At 47.5% G+C, this 17,284-nt stretch overlaps 1 protein-coding gene across 3 annotated transcripts in view; it reads left to right on the top strand.

Moving 5' to 3' along the window:
* Positions 1 to 17,284, top strand: part of CACNA1C (calcium voltage-gated channel subunit alpha1 C) — a 646,718-nt gene that overhangs the window by 582,942 nt on the left and 46,492 nt on the right. For all 3 annotated transcript variants that reach the window (XM_057319003.1, XM_057319002.1, XM_057319004.1), the window contains 4 exons: positions 4,180 to 4,212; positions 7,484 to 7,612; positions 9,870 to 9,935; positions 11,494 to 11,585. In XM_057319003.1, coding sequence (XP_057174986.1) covers positions 4,180 to 4,212; positions 7,484 to 7,612; positions 9,870 to 9,935; positions 11,494 to 11,585 — 320 coding nt within the window. The remainder of the gene's footprint in view (positions 1 to 4,179; positions 4,213 to 7,483; positions 7,613 to 9,869; positions 9,936 to 11,493; positions 11,586 to 17,284) is intronic.

The following is a 17,284-nucleotide window of genomic DNA, read 5'->3' as shown; positions in this document are numbered from 1 at the left end:
GCAAAGTTCTTCATGCGACTTCAGAGGATTTACAGTTTAAAACATATTTTACTTTGGCCTCCTTAAAATTCCCTCCCCTGCTGTCACCTCTGGTGGCTCTAAGATTCAGCATCTCCCACCTCCTCCACACCTATAGGGCCACAGTTTGGTTCGGGGTTGGAAGAGCAGATAAAAGGATAATGAAGACCTCCCCACCTTAACCTACACTTGCTGGCTCCTGACAATGAAGGTGATGTCAAATGTTTCTAGAAGCCCCTGACTCCTGCCTCTCTCTGTGTGTACCAGCCTGATAACCAACCAGCCAATCTCACCAATAAAACCCCAGCCTCTCAGCCTTCCACCACCCCCACAACACTCTTGCAACTGAACCATGCATCCTGTCTTGCGGACCAAATTGAGATGAGATTAGAGACAGTGGATACAGAGAAGCAGAGAGTAGAGCTTGGGGAGTGGGGAGAGATGCCAGCTGGACTGAGATCTTCAGGTGGTCTAAAATGGAATTTATATTAGATCTACTCCCTAAGTTCGGGACAAGAGTACTTAAAAAAAAAAAACAGTTCTGTAACAGGGTAGCTAGTAAAAGACTTGCATGCTCCTGCAACATTGCTTTTGACTCATGTTTCAGAGGAGTGTAGAATTTCAGTGACTCTGATATTATAGCCATTGTCTCAATGGCACCAATGGATTGTGCAGACCTGTTCTGCGGGGCCTGTTCATGACCTAGCCAAGAGCCAGCCTTCCCTGGAGGGAATCAGAAGGTAATCTGCACCTTTCAAAGTCAGCATGTCCAGAAGGGTGCAACAGTGGCTTATGGTTGCTTCAAAGTACTCTGTAATGGCCTGATCTTGAGAGAATATCCTGGAAGACAGCTTGGTTGGGTATTACAGCCTAGATATCTACTACCTAGCCTTTAATATCTAGTAATCCTTGCCTCCTGGCAGTCGAAAGAAAGAAAGAAAGAAGAAAGAAAGAAAGAAAGAAAGAAAGAAAGAAGAGAAAAGAAAAGAAAAGAAAAAAGAAAAGGTCTCCTTTTTATATGGTTAAGAGCTATTTTTCACAACCTTTTAGTTCTCCAGAGAGACTATGTAATGTTAACAACAGGAAAAATCCCCTCTATGTAGGAGAATCCTCTCTTCACTAGCCTCTAGTACTCCCTGAGTTTCATCCTTCAGTGTACTGTGCATGGTCTAAAGATGGTCCCCCAGTGAAAAGGAACAGTGAGGACATTCCAGAAACTAAGACTTCATCCACTGAGGTGATAATTTCTCATTTGATCTTGCACTTAATTTAGAAAGACAGTTTTCCAGAGAATATCCTATTTGCTGCCTGGTGCCACTAATGTTGTCATTGCCAGTTATACCAAACCTAGGTAATCTGCATAAGTATACTGAAGTAAGGTAATTGGGTTTTCCTTTCTATCTGCCTTTAGCCTGTTAGCTGGAACCACCAGCCAGGACTCTTTCTGCCTCACCTATGGAATAATCATCTTATTTCATTTATACAAATTGCATGAACAAATTAAGTTAATTGCCCAATATCTTTAAACCCCTTAAAAATTACCAGGTCATTAGAACACAAAGATGAAATCATTGGCTGCTCAGTGCCTACTGGATAGAAAACCGTATGAAAACTCAGCCAGAATGTTCAGAGTATGTAAGCAGCTCTGTTGGCTCCCTCTAGAAGGGTAGTGCGGGTAGGGTCTCCAGGCTCACGGGGCATGAGTCTTCAGGGATTCTTTCTGCCCTTCTTCCCCAGAAAGACCACAGATAGGGAAACTAGCAGCTACCTTTGTTCCAGAACAGGGAACAAATCTGGGAAAGGGTCAGAGATGGATGGTGTAAGTACTCCAGGCTACCAACCAGTTCTGAATTTAGCTCAAAAAGTAGAACCAGTGCTAGGCGGTCTTTCAAGACAGGGTACCAGGGAATCACAGAGAGTGGCAAACAGCACAAACATGGCTCTGGGCTAAAGGAGCAGATGCCCAAACCCAGCGGGTCCAGTCTTCCCTTCTAGCTCACCAAGGGATTCCACTTGCAGCCAGGCAGGGTACCAAAGACTGGAATGACTACACGAGATCCTCTAGGAAATGTCCTTAGGGGGTTGGCAGTATGTCAGTGGACTGTGGGTTCTCTGAGGGTGAGGGCTGTATGTTAGGCTTCTTCTTATTGTTTCCACTTAGAAATCACCAAGGATTGCTTTCTGATTTTATTATGAATGGTTAGTTATTTTTGAGACATCGACAGATACTGCTCTAGTGGGTCAAAAGAGCCCTCTGAATAGCATAGCTTAAGGCCCAAGAAAAAAATTAATCTGTGACTCTCCAGATTCCCCCAAAGTGAGACTCCTAGGAGAGCTATTGTTCCCTGGGCTGGGAACCCAACGTAGGAGTCCCAGAGAGCCCCATCCTTCCTCTCCCGACTGCCCTCATTGCTCCTTCTGATTTCTTGACCCCTACCATAGAGATGTATCCTAAGGATTATTAATACATATTATTAAAATAATAAGATACAATCAAGGTGATTAGAAAACACGAACCCAGGTGGGTTCTCTTAATTGTCTCCATCCTGGTCCCATTCGGGACAGGATTGACCCAGAGGACTCTAAAACGTTTGCCCAGGGTTCTTAGGAGTGATGGGCAGCTTTGGCAGTTTTCGTGATGGATCCAAGAGGAGAGCAATGGCCTACGCCTGCTGGGAACTCTATCTGATGCCCTGGCATCGCATGTAGTGTTGATTTACCTCCGTCTGACCCTCACACTCTCTCCCCCACTGAAACACAGGAGGACAAGCACTCAAGCGACTAGAGATGTCTTCCGTGTGTGTGTGTGTGTGTGTGTGTGTGTGTGTGTGTGTGTGTTTCTATGTTCTATCTCAGCCTGCTAGCCAAATTATAGTGACCCCACAGCCTCCAGGCGTGTGGACTGACCTGACAGCTGGTATTCCTTCTGAAGAAGAAACCGAGATCTAGAATGTGCTCTGTAAGGGACTGGAGAGGTGTCCCTTCCCTTCTCTTCCCTTGCCTCACCCTTTATCTCCATCATTCCCAAAAAAGGACATTTTACCAATTTACTGTAGGGAAAAAAAGGAATTTGCTGAGAAATCTGTTACCAAAGAAGTATTTTCAGTCTGCAAGTAAATGTCTAGTTGTGCACATTTCCATCCTTCAAAACTTCCATTACATGTTTTCCTTGTTTGTACCTTAAAAACAGAAACACAAGAGCAACCATCTTAAAGTGGAGGGTAAAAGCAAAGTCATGACTTTCTAGAAAGAGTTAACAGCTTAGATGATCAGGACCAGTCGGGGGCTGAGCTCTGAGTGCTGGGGCCCAAAGAGTAGGGACATCTTCCCGGATATGGGCTCAAGGAACTGGAGGTTGCCCTGGGATACTTACCGGTGGCCAGTTTCTTCAGCTCCTGCCCCAAAGTGAACTCAGCAGTCAGACCCATGAGAACAGCTATGTTGGGTGTTAATAATAATATCCTAAATTGTGTGAAGAGCTTTAAAATGTAAAAAACATTATTTCACACCAATGGCCAAGGCTCCCCACACCTATAGACTAGTAGCTAAGCAGGGCCATCTCCCACCTGAACCTAAGCTTGAGGTACAGCCCTGCAAAAGAGGGGCTCGAGGACCACCTCTTTAGATCCTCCTCAGTGATAACTAAAACTGAGTTTCCCCCTAAACTTCAAGGGCCATTGCCCTTGACCTCCTTTGCTCAAAAATATTTGGGCAGGGACGTGGACTAAGGCATAAGCAAAGCCTTTCTCCTCCAGCTGGCAATGGCCGGGGGCCAGGGTAAGCTAAAGTGAAGAAAGTGCAAGCCCTCAAAGGTTATCTTAGGACACATAACTCATTTTAGAAAACAAAACCAAACCTCCCACCACAAAATTCAGAAGACCCCGTGTGTAACAAGTGTGTGCATTATTTCATTCGTGGCCAGAGATGGTCCTGAGTAGAGAATGCCTTCGGGTCATCCCTAGATGTGAGACGCACCTATGCAGAGCCCACACTCATGGTGATGTGCCAGAACCTGCCAGGCCTATGCTTTGTATTTCTTTCACTTGTTTCCTTTTGCCCTCTCCTGCCACGGTGTTGCTCCTGTGTTAGCCAAGACCTAGAGTACCAGGCATCTTCGTTGGAGACTCATTACAGCTTATTTCTATCTGCCTTTCTTTAAAGCCAGCTGAACATACCCAATGCTCTCCCTTTATGGTAAGACCGACCCTCCAGACCACGCTCTTAGCTTCTGTGACCCTCCTCTAACACCTCCACTCTCACCCACCCTGGTCCCCAGCATCTCTGGGAGCTTAGCCTCGCTCCCGCTGCATGTCGCCACCGTGTCTGTCCTGTGCCTCACCTGCCCGGTCGCGTGTGAGCTGTGAAGTGCTGTTGTGTAATGGTGTTCTGGTCCCTCCCTGACCTTTCCTCTGGGTGATAATTCACTGTGATCTTGACCATCTAATGAGCCACCGGGAGAGAACTGGACCCGAGGGCCATTTCCTGTTAACATCCTGAGACCTCCGTGGGCTGAAGTCTCTAGCTTTAATCTGATGTGGGAAATTTGCACAGGGCACCCATGAGCGCCATGGTAAGGGCCTCCCGAGAAAAGAGGAAGGAGAGGGATGATCCAGCCGGAGACAGACAGTCAGATGATGACTTCCCACTAATCACCCAGTGTCTGTAACTACTGGCCTCCCGTGTGCTTGGAGTTTAAGGCCGAGGGTGTAAGCTGGACTCTGTTACTGAGAGTGTGCCTGAATGCCCAGTCACTCCAACAACGTGACCCATGAATTTTTCTAAATTCCTGAAGTTCATTCAAATTAGGTGATGCAGAAAAACAAACTCAGGAGCTTGAGGGGAGCACTCTTGAAGTAGGACTGTGATGATTCGCTTTGCCTAAAGTGATAGGTGCCACTAGGTGTGACCTTGAAGTCTCCTTGGAACAGGCTTCTCTAAAAGGCTGCCGTCTAAAAACTGAGCCAAGTGTGAGTTTTTAAAAGGCTCAGTGAGTGGGTTGATTCCCTGAAAGTCAGCAGACTGGGGGCAAGATTGGGTCGGTGGTAGTGCTTCCCAACACAGCCCGCCCCAGGCTAGCTGGAAGGCCACCCAGGAAAAGGCTGAACCTGGTCGTTGTACCCCGCTTCCCAGGAGCAGCCACCAGGGTCAGCTGCCTCACTGCCTTGTCATTTGGTTTTTTGGAGGACATTTTTGCGTCTACATAGAAATGTGTTTATCCTCCTTCTAGAGCGTTAGGAAACTGCAGCTCCTGGGGGAGCCGGTCTCCGGGGTCGGGGTTTGAACCCAGCTTGGAATTTAAACAGCACCCTTGACTTTATTTTTTAACTCCTCAAATCCAGGTGCCCCTGTGGCACCAACTTCACCAGCTCTTGACCCGCACAGTTGAACTTCCCGCTTAAGCTTGTTCTTCTTTCTCTCCTTCCCGGAACATAGAGGAACTGAAAGCCGACTGATAAGACCCCCGAGCCTCCTCTGCCAACTCCTCTGGGGAAACAGAACCTCCTTTTAAGGAGAGAAAACAGAATTTCAAGTAGATACACGGGTGATAGAAATGCAGATATGAAGGGCATCAAAGTCTTCCAAGTACCCAGGCATGGCCGGGCGGGGGCGGGGCAAGGGCTGCGAGGCCTTCCCTCCCGGCCTGGCCTGGCGGCAGCGTGCCCAACAAGCCCCCAGACGCCCCCGAACAGGAACACGCCCTGTGCGGATCTAAGGCAGCTCTGGTTTGAAAAGAGAAGAAATACTGTGACCCTCCCGCGGTCTGGAGAGTCAGAGAAGTGGAGACCCCTCTGGCACGGTTTCTGAGCACCTCCCACCCCCGGGGAGCGGAGCGAGGGTGTGCGGCGGTTGGCCACTGCCTGGGGAGTGTTCTGCCACCCTCGCGGGTCTCCCGTGTGGAACAGAAGTAAGATGGAACCACTGGCCGTGGCAGTGACAGTCAGCAGGCCACCGGCTTAGAACCAAGGGCCGGTAGGGGCCCTCAGGGGCATCAGCGCTAGTAGGATCTTCAGGGGTGCAAACAAGGTGTGGACATTGTCAGGGAGGATTGGCCTGGAAATGATTCAAAAGAAAGCAGAGAATCAAGACGGGGGTCGGGGGGAGGGGGGAGCGGTACAGATTGTCCCCGCCAATGACCTGAGACTCCCCCCTCCCTTGAGAGACGCCCGCAACAGGAACAATAACAGGAAGCCCAAAGGTTCATTCTCTCCTGGTGCGGACAGGGCTGGGTGAGCTGCACTAGCTCTGGGGACAGGCAGGTGGTTCCCCGGGGGCTACCACCACGGGCTCTCTGGCCAGCGTAGGCAGGAGGAGGGCGGGGGGCGGGGGTCCGTCCGTGTTGTCCTTAGGTCTGGAGGCAGAGGGTGACAGGGCAGCCTGCCCTGCCTCTGAGCCCTGGCCAGGCACACACCCCAGCCCCAGGACGCTCCAGGTCCCACAGGCTGAGGAGGCCCCTTGGCCAGCAGACCCCAGCAGCCCTAGCACCGGGTTCCTGCCTCCGCTTGGCTTGGCTTGGATCCGGTTCTTACTCACCTTCCCCTTCCCCCCCCCCCCAGCTCCAGGACTCCCCTGAGGGGATGATCTGCCCTAAGCAGGACCCCTCCATCCTCCTACACCGGGGCCCGGACTCATCTAGGGCTCACTTAGAGTGTGTCCCCCACCCTTCTAGGGTCTCCTGCAGCCTGAAGAGAGGCCCCAGAGCGGGGGGTACTAGAAGGGGAACAGCTTCAGTGTCTGAGGTGAGGCAAGGGCTGCACACAGACACTTTCCACGGGCGAAGCAACACCCCTGTCCCCACCGTCCCTTTTAGCCCTGTGGTTAGAGACGGCACAGCAAGACTTCTGGAGTCTTGAGCTGCCAGGGCACAAGATCCCTGCCGCAGGCAACCTACTCCAACCCTATTCTCTGTCAGCCCACCCTGCCCACCAGGACCCCCAGCGCAAGCATACCCAGGGCTGGCATGCAGGCCACGACCCACCCAGCCACCTTGCAGTGAGCCAGATCCCACTCTGGATGCATGTCACCCCTCAAGCCAGACAAGAGGGAGGCTGGGACTGCTTCCTCAGCATGCAGTCCAGGCAGGGTGCGCCCAAGGCAGCTAGCTCTCAGCTGAGATTTCAAAGCACATGGAAGTTCCTTATGGAACCTTCTATTGCTCCACCCAGGGGGTTAAGAATTAGGAACGCAGGGGAAAACGGGAGAACAGATGAACAGGGTTGGGCTCAGGGGCCTGGGCACAGCTGAATTCTGCAGAAACCTCAGGCCTGGGTTGTCTGAAGAGGCAGGCAGCTGGCCTCCCCATCTGCGGTCCAGGGGAGAGAATCTAGTGCAGCTAACCCTGCCCTGCCCTGCCCTGCCTCCACCCCAACCGAGGGCTATGTTGCTCAGAGCAGGGCCCACCTCGTTCTTGCCCCACCCCTCTCTGTTGCCATGTTAACTACCACCTCCTATTGCCGATGGATTCCAGAACGCAGAGGAGAACTCCCGCATCTCCATCACCTTCTTCCGCCTCTTCCGGGTCATGCGCCTGGTCAAGCTGCTGAGCCGCGGAGAGGGCATCCGGACCCTGCTGTGGACCTTCATCAAATCCTTCCAGGTAACCTCCTGCCCTCTCAGCAGGCTGCAAGGACAGCGTCCTCAGCTCCCTGGAGGCGGGGCTGCGCAGGAGCTCCCCCAGCTCTGGAGGTGACGCAGTACAGGGAACTGCACCACTAGGAGTCCAGTGCAGGCTTACCTTGCTCCTCAGCGGCTCTGTGACCACAGCCTCCCTCTCCGCCCTTGGCTTTCCTCCAGTCTACAATGAGGGCCTTGGACTCCATCTAGGGTTCCCAAAATCATGCCTCTGGCCTCAAATTTCCCCAAAGTTGGGGTAAAGAAGGCTGGGAGCTAAGGGGGTGGCTGAAGTGGTTCTCTCATCCGTGCATTTTTCCACGAGAATTCACTGCACAAAGAGGTTTTATGGTGGAAAAATTTTGAAAAGCATTGGCCCAGACGATCTGATAACTTCAGTGGCCCTCCCACTTTCGGCATTTTTAGGATCTGGCCATCACCTTCCTTCCAAAAGGCATTTCTGCAATGGCTACTGTCCACACCTGTTTGTAGACTTAGCCAAACTCTCCAGGACCCTGTTATGACTCCATTCGAGGAGACATGATCCCCTCACAGGGGCACAGGGTTGCCTAACTATAGGATTAATTCTTTTTTCTCAGCCATTATTTCTATCTGTGAAAGCAGAATAATGATCACCCCTGGCCACCTCTGAGGTGTGTTATGTAAGTTTGACATTAAAGAGAAGCAAGCTCCATGAGGTCACTTGAATTCCTTGAAGATAAGTGGTGCAGGGACCCCTGCGTGTACTTCCATGCTTCCTTAGCCCAACACGGACGGCGGCTTCTCCCTGCCCACGGAAGCACCACTGTCAGGCTTCCGGGCACTGAAGGGTGCCTTCCTCATCCCCCACTCTGGCCAGTCTGGGCCCAGGGACAGGCACGGAGTGGGTCCCTGATCCAAATGTGTCCAGAACTGAAGGCGCGGCCAGAGGAAGTGCTCTGTGGTCAGGTGCCTGCCTTGCTTTGGAATCCCCTCCCAAAGGTGTGAACACCCTCCCAGGCAGCCTCCTGCCCTGGGACTCATCCACCCAGGCCCTTGACTGGACCAGCCTGGCTGCACTCCTCATAGCCAGTCCTCTGCACACCAGGCCTTCCTGATGAGCTGCAGCCACCCTCTGCTAGCCCCATCCCGCCCCACCCTACCCCACCGGAGGGTGCCATACCCTGCCCAGTCCCTGGAAATCTGAGGATTCTGGGGAGAGCAGGACTGGGGGCTGACCCTGTCCATGGGTGTACCCCTGGGGTCCCACAGCCACTATCACTATACAGGCTGCCAAATACTCGCCCCCCCCCCCCCACACACACACATATTTCCTAGGAAGAGGCAACAGACCCGGGTAACTGTGGGCAGAGGCTTGAATGTGGAGCAGCAGCTCCCACCTGACCGAAGCAGCATCCGTGTGATCTCGCAGTGCCATCTAGTGGTGTGTGGATGCCTAGCAAGGCATTTCCTAGTCCTGAACGTGTGGCTCTCTGGATTCCAGAATAGGCCCTGAGCCCCAGAAGGCCTCGCCCCAGGAGAAGCGGCAGGGACTCTGGAAAATTAAGTTGTCTGAGCTGCCAGGCAGATAATACATGGAGTGGATAACATATAGGGGACCCAAATACGTGGAAGACATCACATTCAGCCTTTTGTAGGTCTTCAATCATTTCAGTACCACAGAACCCCTGAGAGGTAATTACTCTTCTCATTTTTCAGAAAAGGAAACTGAGGCTCAGAGAGCTTAAGTAATATGGCCAAGCTCCCATGACTAGAAAGTGGCAGAAAGAGGATGAGTCCATGATCTTTCTTCTACTTAAGTTTTTCCTTAGTAATTATTTCTATTACAAGTAGCAGGATATCATCAAACTATGTAAAGGAAGGGTCTAACCCCCCTCCACCCCACACCTCCCCAGGAAACCTTGGTGTGTGTCCTCCACAGCTTTCTCCTTGTTGTACAAAGCCTTATGTCTAGTCGGAGGACATTTGCTCATTCTTGACTGTTTTGACTAAAGCAGTACCCTACCATATGTACCCCTTCTCTGCAGCCTGCTCTGCACTCCACACTGCTTCTCGGGTGATTGAAACCAAGGGAAAACGAGAGGCCAATGCCATGGTTCAAGCCTTCTCCTGGTGCCCAGAACTTCTGTGGGGGCTCTTGGAAATGCCCCCTCCCAAAGCCAGGCCGCAGCGCCCTCTGGGAATGGATCTGGCCAATCATCCCCCCACCGGCCTCACACCCTGTCTCCTGTGATTCCTTCCAGGCCCTGCCCTATGTGGCCCTTCTGATAGTGATGCTGTTCTTCATCTATGCGGTGATTGGGATGCAGGTAGGACAGCGGGCCTGCTGCTCCCCTGCCTCCCCTTTCTCTTTCCACCTCCCAGCCCCATGTTCCCGGACACCTCCCTCTTGCTCCTGACGGTCCCTCCTTCTGCTTCCACTTCGGAGGCCAAGAACTTCACAGGAATTAGAATATCCCTGCAAATGGTGTCCTGCAGGTAGCAGGGTGAATAGCCATGTACTATCCTATCCACCTTCTCTCCACTTTGCCCCAGGCCTGGTCTCTGGTCTCAGTAGGGAAAAACACTCCCAGATTAATGCCAAGGAGGCTCAGGAGAGACAGCCCCTTCCAGAAAACAACAAGAAGGGTGTGTCAGACAGGACCCCTCTCCTTGCCCAGGTCTGACAGCCTGAGGACTATCTCCCACCCCAGCACCGTTGAAGAGAAGCTAATGACAGGCAGGGAGGGAGGAGAGAGGGAACGAAGGAAGGAGGAGGGAGGGGGAGGGAAGGAAGGAGTCAGGCAGGCAAGCTCTCCCCATCAAACATGCAGCAGTTTCAAGGGCGCCCCCTCGCAAGTGCTCACTGCATACCCTGTGTCGTTCTCCAGCTAGCCCCTCCTGGGGGCTCCAGAGAGCACCAGAGCCCAGCATTCACACCAGCCAGGACTTTTCCTCAGCGGCCTCTGAAGGAAGATTCCCCCTGCTTATTCTCTGCAGAAAGACCCCCGGTGCCTAGGCCAAAGTCTTCTGAGATGAGAAGAACTACCTTGTCCCCTCACCAAGGGCAGCAGCTTCTAAGACAGGCAAAGCTCTAAAAGTCCAGAAAAATAAGGGGGCCGCTAATTTCAGGGATAGATTAAGCTTGCCCACATCCCAGAGTGCTCTGAAATCCAAGAACTGAATTTGGAAGAGGGGGCATCTGGGATGAAATGGCAATGGAAAGGAGGCCAGAGGCCCGAGTTCTGAGGGCCTTATGGTGACTGTAATTGATAACAGTGCTGTGTACTTGAAAGCGGCTGCCAGTAGATCCGAGGCATTCTCACCACACCGAAACAAAAGCCACCTACGCTCACCGTGGGGGCTGATGGATGTGTTAGTTGGGTTGGTCTGGGTAATGATTCTGCGAGCATTGTACATCAAATTACCACCACACCGTACACTTTGAATATACACAACTATATTTGTTAATTATTCCTCAGTAAAGTTTTTTTTAAAGAGAAAAAAGATATATTCCCAAGAATCTTCAGCCAAAAAAGAAGAAGAACAGAGAGCCCTCTGTCCATGCGCAGAAGCACGGTGCTGATGGCAGCATCCACCTGCTCTCAGCCCGGCTCCCAGTGGCCCATCAGGACCTCTCCTGAGGGTCCACAGCTTTTTCTTCTTACACCTGTCCGGTGTGGTGGATGCAGATCAGGGGCTGGATGGGGCAGCAGGTGTCTACCCCAAAGAGGCCCTGTCAGGTCACGTCAGGGGACTCAGTTCAGCTATGGGCTAGCCTGACCCACAGCCAGCCATGACCCCTGAAGAGACCACTGAACGATGAGTGGGAACTAGGCCCCTCTCTGTGCACCGTTCACTGAATCCCCCTCCCCTCACCCTGCTTAGGTGTTTGGGAAAATTGCCCTGAATGACACCACAGAGATCAACCGGAACAACAACTTCCAGACCTTCCCCCAAGCTGTGCTGCTTCTCTTCAGGTGAGTCTCTGAGGACGGATGCGTACAAACACACCTACATGATGCAGCCCTGCGGTCTGGACGTAGAACGAGAGGGAGCTCTTCCAGGGCAGCGGGCAGGGAGGGAACGGATGCTGGATCTCCCTCCCTGGACTAGAAAGCTGGCCTTTCAGTGCTATTTGTAGTACTTCCCATTGAGCGGCCCACTGGTCACTGACATGCCTGCCAGTAACCATCCAAAAACACTAGAGGATCACAAGTCAGATACTGACGGCACCCTGGCCTGGGAGCCAAACAAGCTCAAAGCCAAGCCTGTGATACATTCGCTTTGGGTGAGACACCTAACTTCTCTGAGTCTCGGTTCCCTCGCAAACAAATATAGCTGCCGATGTCAATGCCATTTGCTCTATTGGGTTATTATGTCCTCATGCACTTAGTTTCCTCCTCAGTGAAGCCAGCCATGAGCCTTCACCTTTTCGGAAGTCCACCACCTCAGGCCTAGCTGGGGGAAAGAGGGTTCCTCAGCCTACTCCTGACTGAGTCCATGCTGCGGCCTGCTTCTTCCTCATCTGACTCCTAATGACCCCTTTGCTCTGCCCCCTTGGTCCTTCTCAGTTTCCTGTTCCTCACAGCCTGGGCTGCTAGAGGAGACCATCCAGACCATCCAGACCAGGGCTGGCAGATAAGCACTGTGTACCCCATCCCTAGACAGGTGATCTCTAAAGTCCGTTCCAGCTCATGTACTCTACATATTGTGGCACTGGGAGAGGCAGTGAACTCCCTACCATTGCCTGGGGTCCCTCTCCAGAAGATCCAGAGATCCACTCTATCAGATAGCCCCACCTTCACCAAGTTCTAGAGAATCCTTTCCCCACACCCAGCCCCAAGTATCATTATTGCTCAAAGTGTATTAAATCAAAACGACATCTCTCTAAATATCAGCTAGACATTACCACCTCCCTCAGATTGCAGACTCGGAGTACACAGAGGCCACTGTAAACCACAATTTAGCAACAACACTTAAGCCTGCACCATATTTAAGTATCGGAGCTGAACACGAGTATAAGACCGAGCACATAGCTCTATCTCCCCTCCTTTCCTAAAGTCCTTGATGACAGAAGATATTTCTTAAAAAAACAAACCCGTAACAGTACTAAGAAGGAAAAAAAATGGAAGAGTGCTGTTAGTGAACCAGGAATGCTGAGGAATTTCTCAATGGAAGAAATCAGAATTGACAAAGGAACGAGATCTGAGGAAAACATATCTCCCACAATGCGTGGTCTATGGAAGAAGTGAGAGCAGTTCCAAGATCAAGGTAAAAGGCCCAGGAGAGACCTGGGGCCCGATGAGGCTGGCTCCTCAAGGACCCGTATGTGGAGCGCAGTTGCTAATGTTCATGAGCTGAAAGCAGCACTTGACATCACAACCCTGGGCTTGGGGTCTGAGAGGTAGAGTAGGTCCCCCCAGGAACCCCACCCTCAAGGAGATGCAGCCTACCCACCTCACTGGCAGCGGGTGTTCTCTTTCTTCATGATCCCCAGGGAGGCTCTGTAATGAGAACTTGATCCACAGAGATGTGAACTGGTCCTCAGTCACAAAGAACAGTCAATAATAATCCCAAAGTATTTGGGGGAAACGAGTATCAATAAAGAAAGGCACCATGTTCAATTAGCAGATGAATGAGCCCATGAGGAGGAAAAAGAAGATATAAAGCCAAAAGATTTGAAAATAAATACAATTCATCTCTTTAGAGAGATTGCACAGCATATTACATCTGTTGAACCAAAGAGCAGGAGACAGAGGAGAAGTCATTATTAATAAGAACAAATTAAAGAAAAAACTCAGAAAAACATCCTTGTTGAAATATTCAGAAAATGGACACAGCTAAAGAATGAAATAGTGAGCTGAAGGATCTAATCTAGGGTTCTCTCAGTACACAGCCAAAAGGACAAAAAGATTGAAAATATAAAATAAAAGTTAACACATGGAGGATAGAGCTGAAAATCCCATCTTTCTAATACAAGTTCAGGTAAAAACAACAGAATGAATGGAGAGAATGAAATTAAAGAATGATCAAAGAAAATTTGAAATGGCCTACTAAGTGCAGAATAGGTTTGTCAAAAAGTCCCTTCATCAGACACAGTATGAGGAAGTTTTAGAATACCAAGAATAAAGAAAATACCCTAGACGCATCCAAAGAGGAAAAAGTGAATTGTTTTCAAAAATACCAATTTTCATTAGATTCTCATTAGCAAAAGTACATACTAGAAGACAAATAATGTATGCAATATTATGAAGAAAATATATTTTTGAACCGAGACGCCTGTAATACAGCCTAATTAGCATCCAAGTAACAAAGCAAAATTGATTCCAAAAGTGTAAGAACGCAGAAATTTTACTCCCTTGCATAAACCTCTGAAACAACTACACAAGGATACGCTTCTAAGTGAAAAATTAATCTAAGAAATTGAATGGAACACTGCATCAAAAACTAATGAAGTATTGTATGGTGAGTAACATAACATAATAAAAATAATTAATTAAAAAAAGAAATTGAATAAACAGAGTAATGATATTAGTAAAGAAACCATAAAGTTTATAGTTATGAGTTATGAGCGAAGAAATTATAAACCTTATATTAAGTCTAAATAATTGTTAAGGGAGGTATTAGTTATTAAACAATTATTGCTAATTTTTAAGTATAATAATTACTTTGTGGTTATGTAAATTATATTGTTTTATTTTCGAGATGCATATTGAAGTATTTAGGGTTGATATAATGATATTACATAAGGTGTGGGATTTGCTTTAAAATATTCCATCATGGAGATTAAAGATGCAGAATAGGGAATATAGTCAGTGGTACTGTAATACTGTTGTATGGTGACAGGCGGTGGCTACACTAGTGGTGAGCAGAGCATAACGTATAGACTTGTCGAATCACTATGTTGTACACCTGAAACTAATGTAACATTGTGTGTCAACTCTCAATTTTTTAAAAAAGATTTATTTATTCATTTTAGAAAGAGAGGGAGAGAGAGAGTGTGCATGTGCGGGGGGGAGGGGCAGAGGGAGAAGGAGAGAAGCAGACTCCCCCCTGAGGAGGGAGCCCCATGCTGGGCCCCACCCTGGGCTCAGGATCCTGAGATCATGACCTGAACCAAATCAAGAGTGAGATGCTTAACCAACTGAGCCACACAGGCGCCCCTCCTCTTTCAATTATTTTAAAAGGTGAGAGTGCAAAAGAATAAAATAAAATAAAATACTCCAGCCAAAAGGGGAGAAGGGTGTTGTTGGGGAGATAGATGAAACACACACAGAAAAGTATTGATGGTTGCTAAGATTGGGTGATGGGTACATGGCATTTCTTTGACTTTCTTCTTTTGTATCTGGTTGAAAACTTTCATAATAAATTTTTTAATAAAAAATAATAACTGTTAAGGCAAAATGTCCAAAACCTTAATGGCAGTTTGGAAGTGAAATCCCAATTATCTCAACAAGGCAGGAAGAATGAGATGGTAGAAGAATGAGAAACATGAAAGTGTGCTAACATTCTTCTCCTGTTTATGGAAAGGAAACAGATACCATTCAACTCTATACACAGCCAGAGGAAAGTGTGTAAATAGATATGTTAAATATGTGAAGGTCAGCCATTAGAGAAGCAGAAATGGAATATGTACATTCCAAATCACTAGATGGAAAAAGAAAGCCTTGGCAATTCTGCAAAAGGAAGGAGAGGAAAAAAAAGAAGAAGGGGGATAGGAAGGGGGGGAGAGGGAGGAAAAGAAAATTAGAAAATAAAACAAATATATTCTCCCATTCCGTGGGCTGCCTCTTAGTTTTAAGTCAAGCAGAGAAAGACAATTATCACATGATTTCTCTCATCTATGGGATATAAGAACTAGGAAGATCGGTAGGGGAAGAAAGGGATAAAGAAAGGGGGGATAATCAGAAGGGGGAATGAAGCATGAGAGACTGTGGACTCTGAGAAACAAACTGAGGGCTTCAGAGGGGAGGGGGGTGGGGGAATGGGATAGACTGGTGATGGGTAGTAAGGAGGGTGCGTATTGCATGGTGCACTGGGTGTTATACGCAACTAATGAATCATCGAACTTTACATCGGAAACCGGGGATGTACTGTATGGGGACTAACATAATATAATAAAAAAAATTTAAAAAAAAGAAAATAAAATAAAACAAGATGGAAGGAATAAAAACAAAAATTAATCACCAAAAATTCAATTTCTCTATTAAAAGGTAGATACTCTGATGTTGGCTTTAAAAAGTCTAGCTGTAGCTTGTTTATAATAGAGTAAAATAAAGGAATGGGAAAATAAAGGAGTGAAAAAAGAATACCAGACAAAGCTTCCAAAAAAAAAAAATAGGTGTAGTTATAACAACATCAGAAGAAATAAAATTCCAGGTGAAAGGCATTAAACAAGACAAAGAGGGATATTGATAAAAGGTATAATCCACCAAGATTATAAAACAATCATAAAAGTACATGAGCCTAATAATAAAGTTTGGAAACATACCAAGGAGACTAATAGAACGGTAAGGAAAAAATGAACACACACACACACACACACACACACACACAATGGGAGACATATAAAATAATGACAGAGCAAATAGAACAAAAGAAAGGGTAAAGAATATCTAAAAATACAACTGACAAATTTAAGTAAATTTGTAATCAATGGATGGCAAAAAAAAAAAAAACCACATTCTTTTTAAGCACCCAGAAACATTCACAAAAATTAGCCAAGATTTAGGTCACAAAGAAGAACTCAAAAAATTCTAAAACTTTTCTAAGTTCAGTACAACAAAAATTAGACATTAACCACAAAATCTGTAGTCCCTCCAAAATCTATCCACTTAAATCATTGTTCTAAATAACTCACAGCTGAAGCTACATACTTCTAAGAAATGAAAGAGTGAGGGCAGTACATCTTAAATTTACAAAATGCACCCATCGATACCAAAGAAAATTTCAGAGCCAAAATTAATTTATTTTACAAAATCTATAATTACCAAACTAATGGAAGGAAAAAGAATAGCGAAATAACCTCAAAGTATGAAAGAATGCACTTATTAAAATAAAGCAAAAATTAATAAAATATAAAACAAAAATATTTATCAATGAACCCTTAAACTAAGTCTTTGAGAAGACCAATAAGTGGACAAACTTTCATCAAAACCAATTTTTTTAAAAAGGCACAACATCGGGAATAGAAAAGTAACACAATTACAGACGTGGAAGAGATTTTTAGAATGATAAAATATTATGAACAAATTTATGCCAATACATGTGAAAATCTAGAAGTAGATAATTTTATATAGGAAAATATAAATCACAAAATTGTCTTTAAAATAATGTTTTTAATTATTCACAATAGAAATTGAAAATGTAATCAAGGTTTTGGTCCTCAAAAAGTTCCAAGATCCAGAGGTGCCTGGATGGCACAGTTGGTTAAGCGTCTGACTCTTGGTTTTGGCTCAGGTCATGATCTCAGGGTGGTGAGACTGACCCCTCGTGAGACTCCTGACTCGGCAGGGAGTCTGCTTCTTTCCTTCTCCTTCTCCCTCTCTCCCCCCCCCCAGCCCCCCAAGGCACTCCCTCTCTCTTGCTCTCTCTCTCTCTCTAAAAATAAATAAATCTTTTTTAAAAAGTTCCAAGATCCAGTATTTTTATGTGTGATGTCTTCCAAAATATCAAG

The sequence above is a fragment of the Ursus arctos genome, unplaced genomic scaffold (assembly GCF_023065955.2).
Source record: "Ursus arctos isolate Adak ecotype North America unplaced genomic scaffold, UrsArc2.0 scaffold_26, whole genome shotgun sequence".
Taxonomy (NCBI): Eukaryota; Metazoa; Chordata; class Mammalia; order Carnivora; family Ursidae; genus Ursus; species Ursus arctos.
This window is presented reverse-complemented; position numbering and strand designations above follow the sequence as displayed.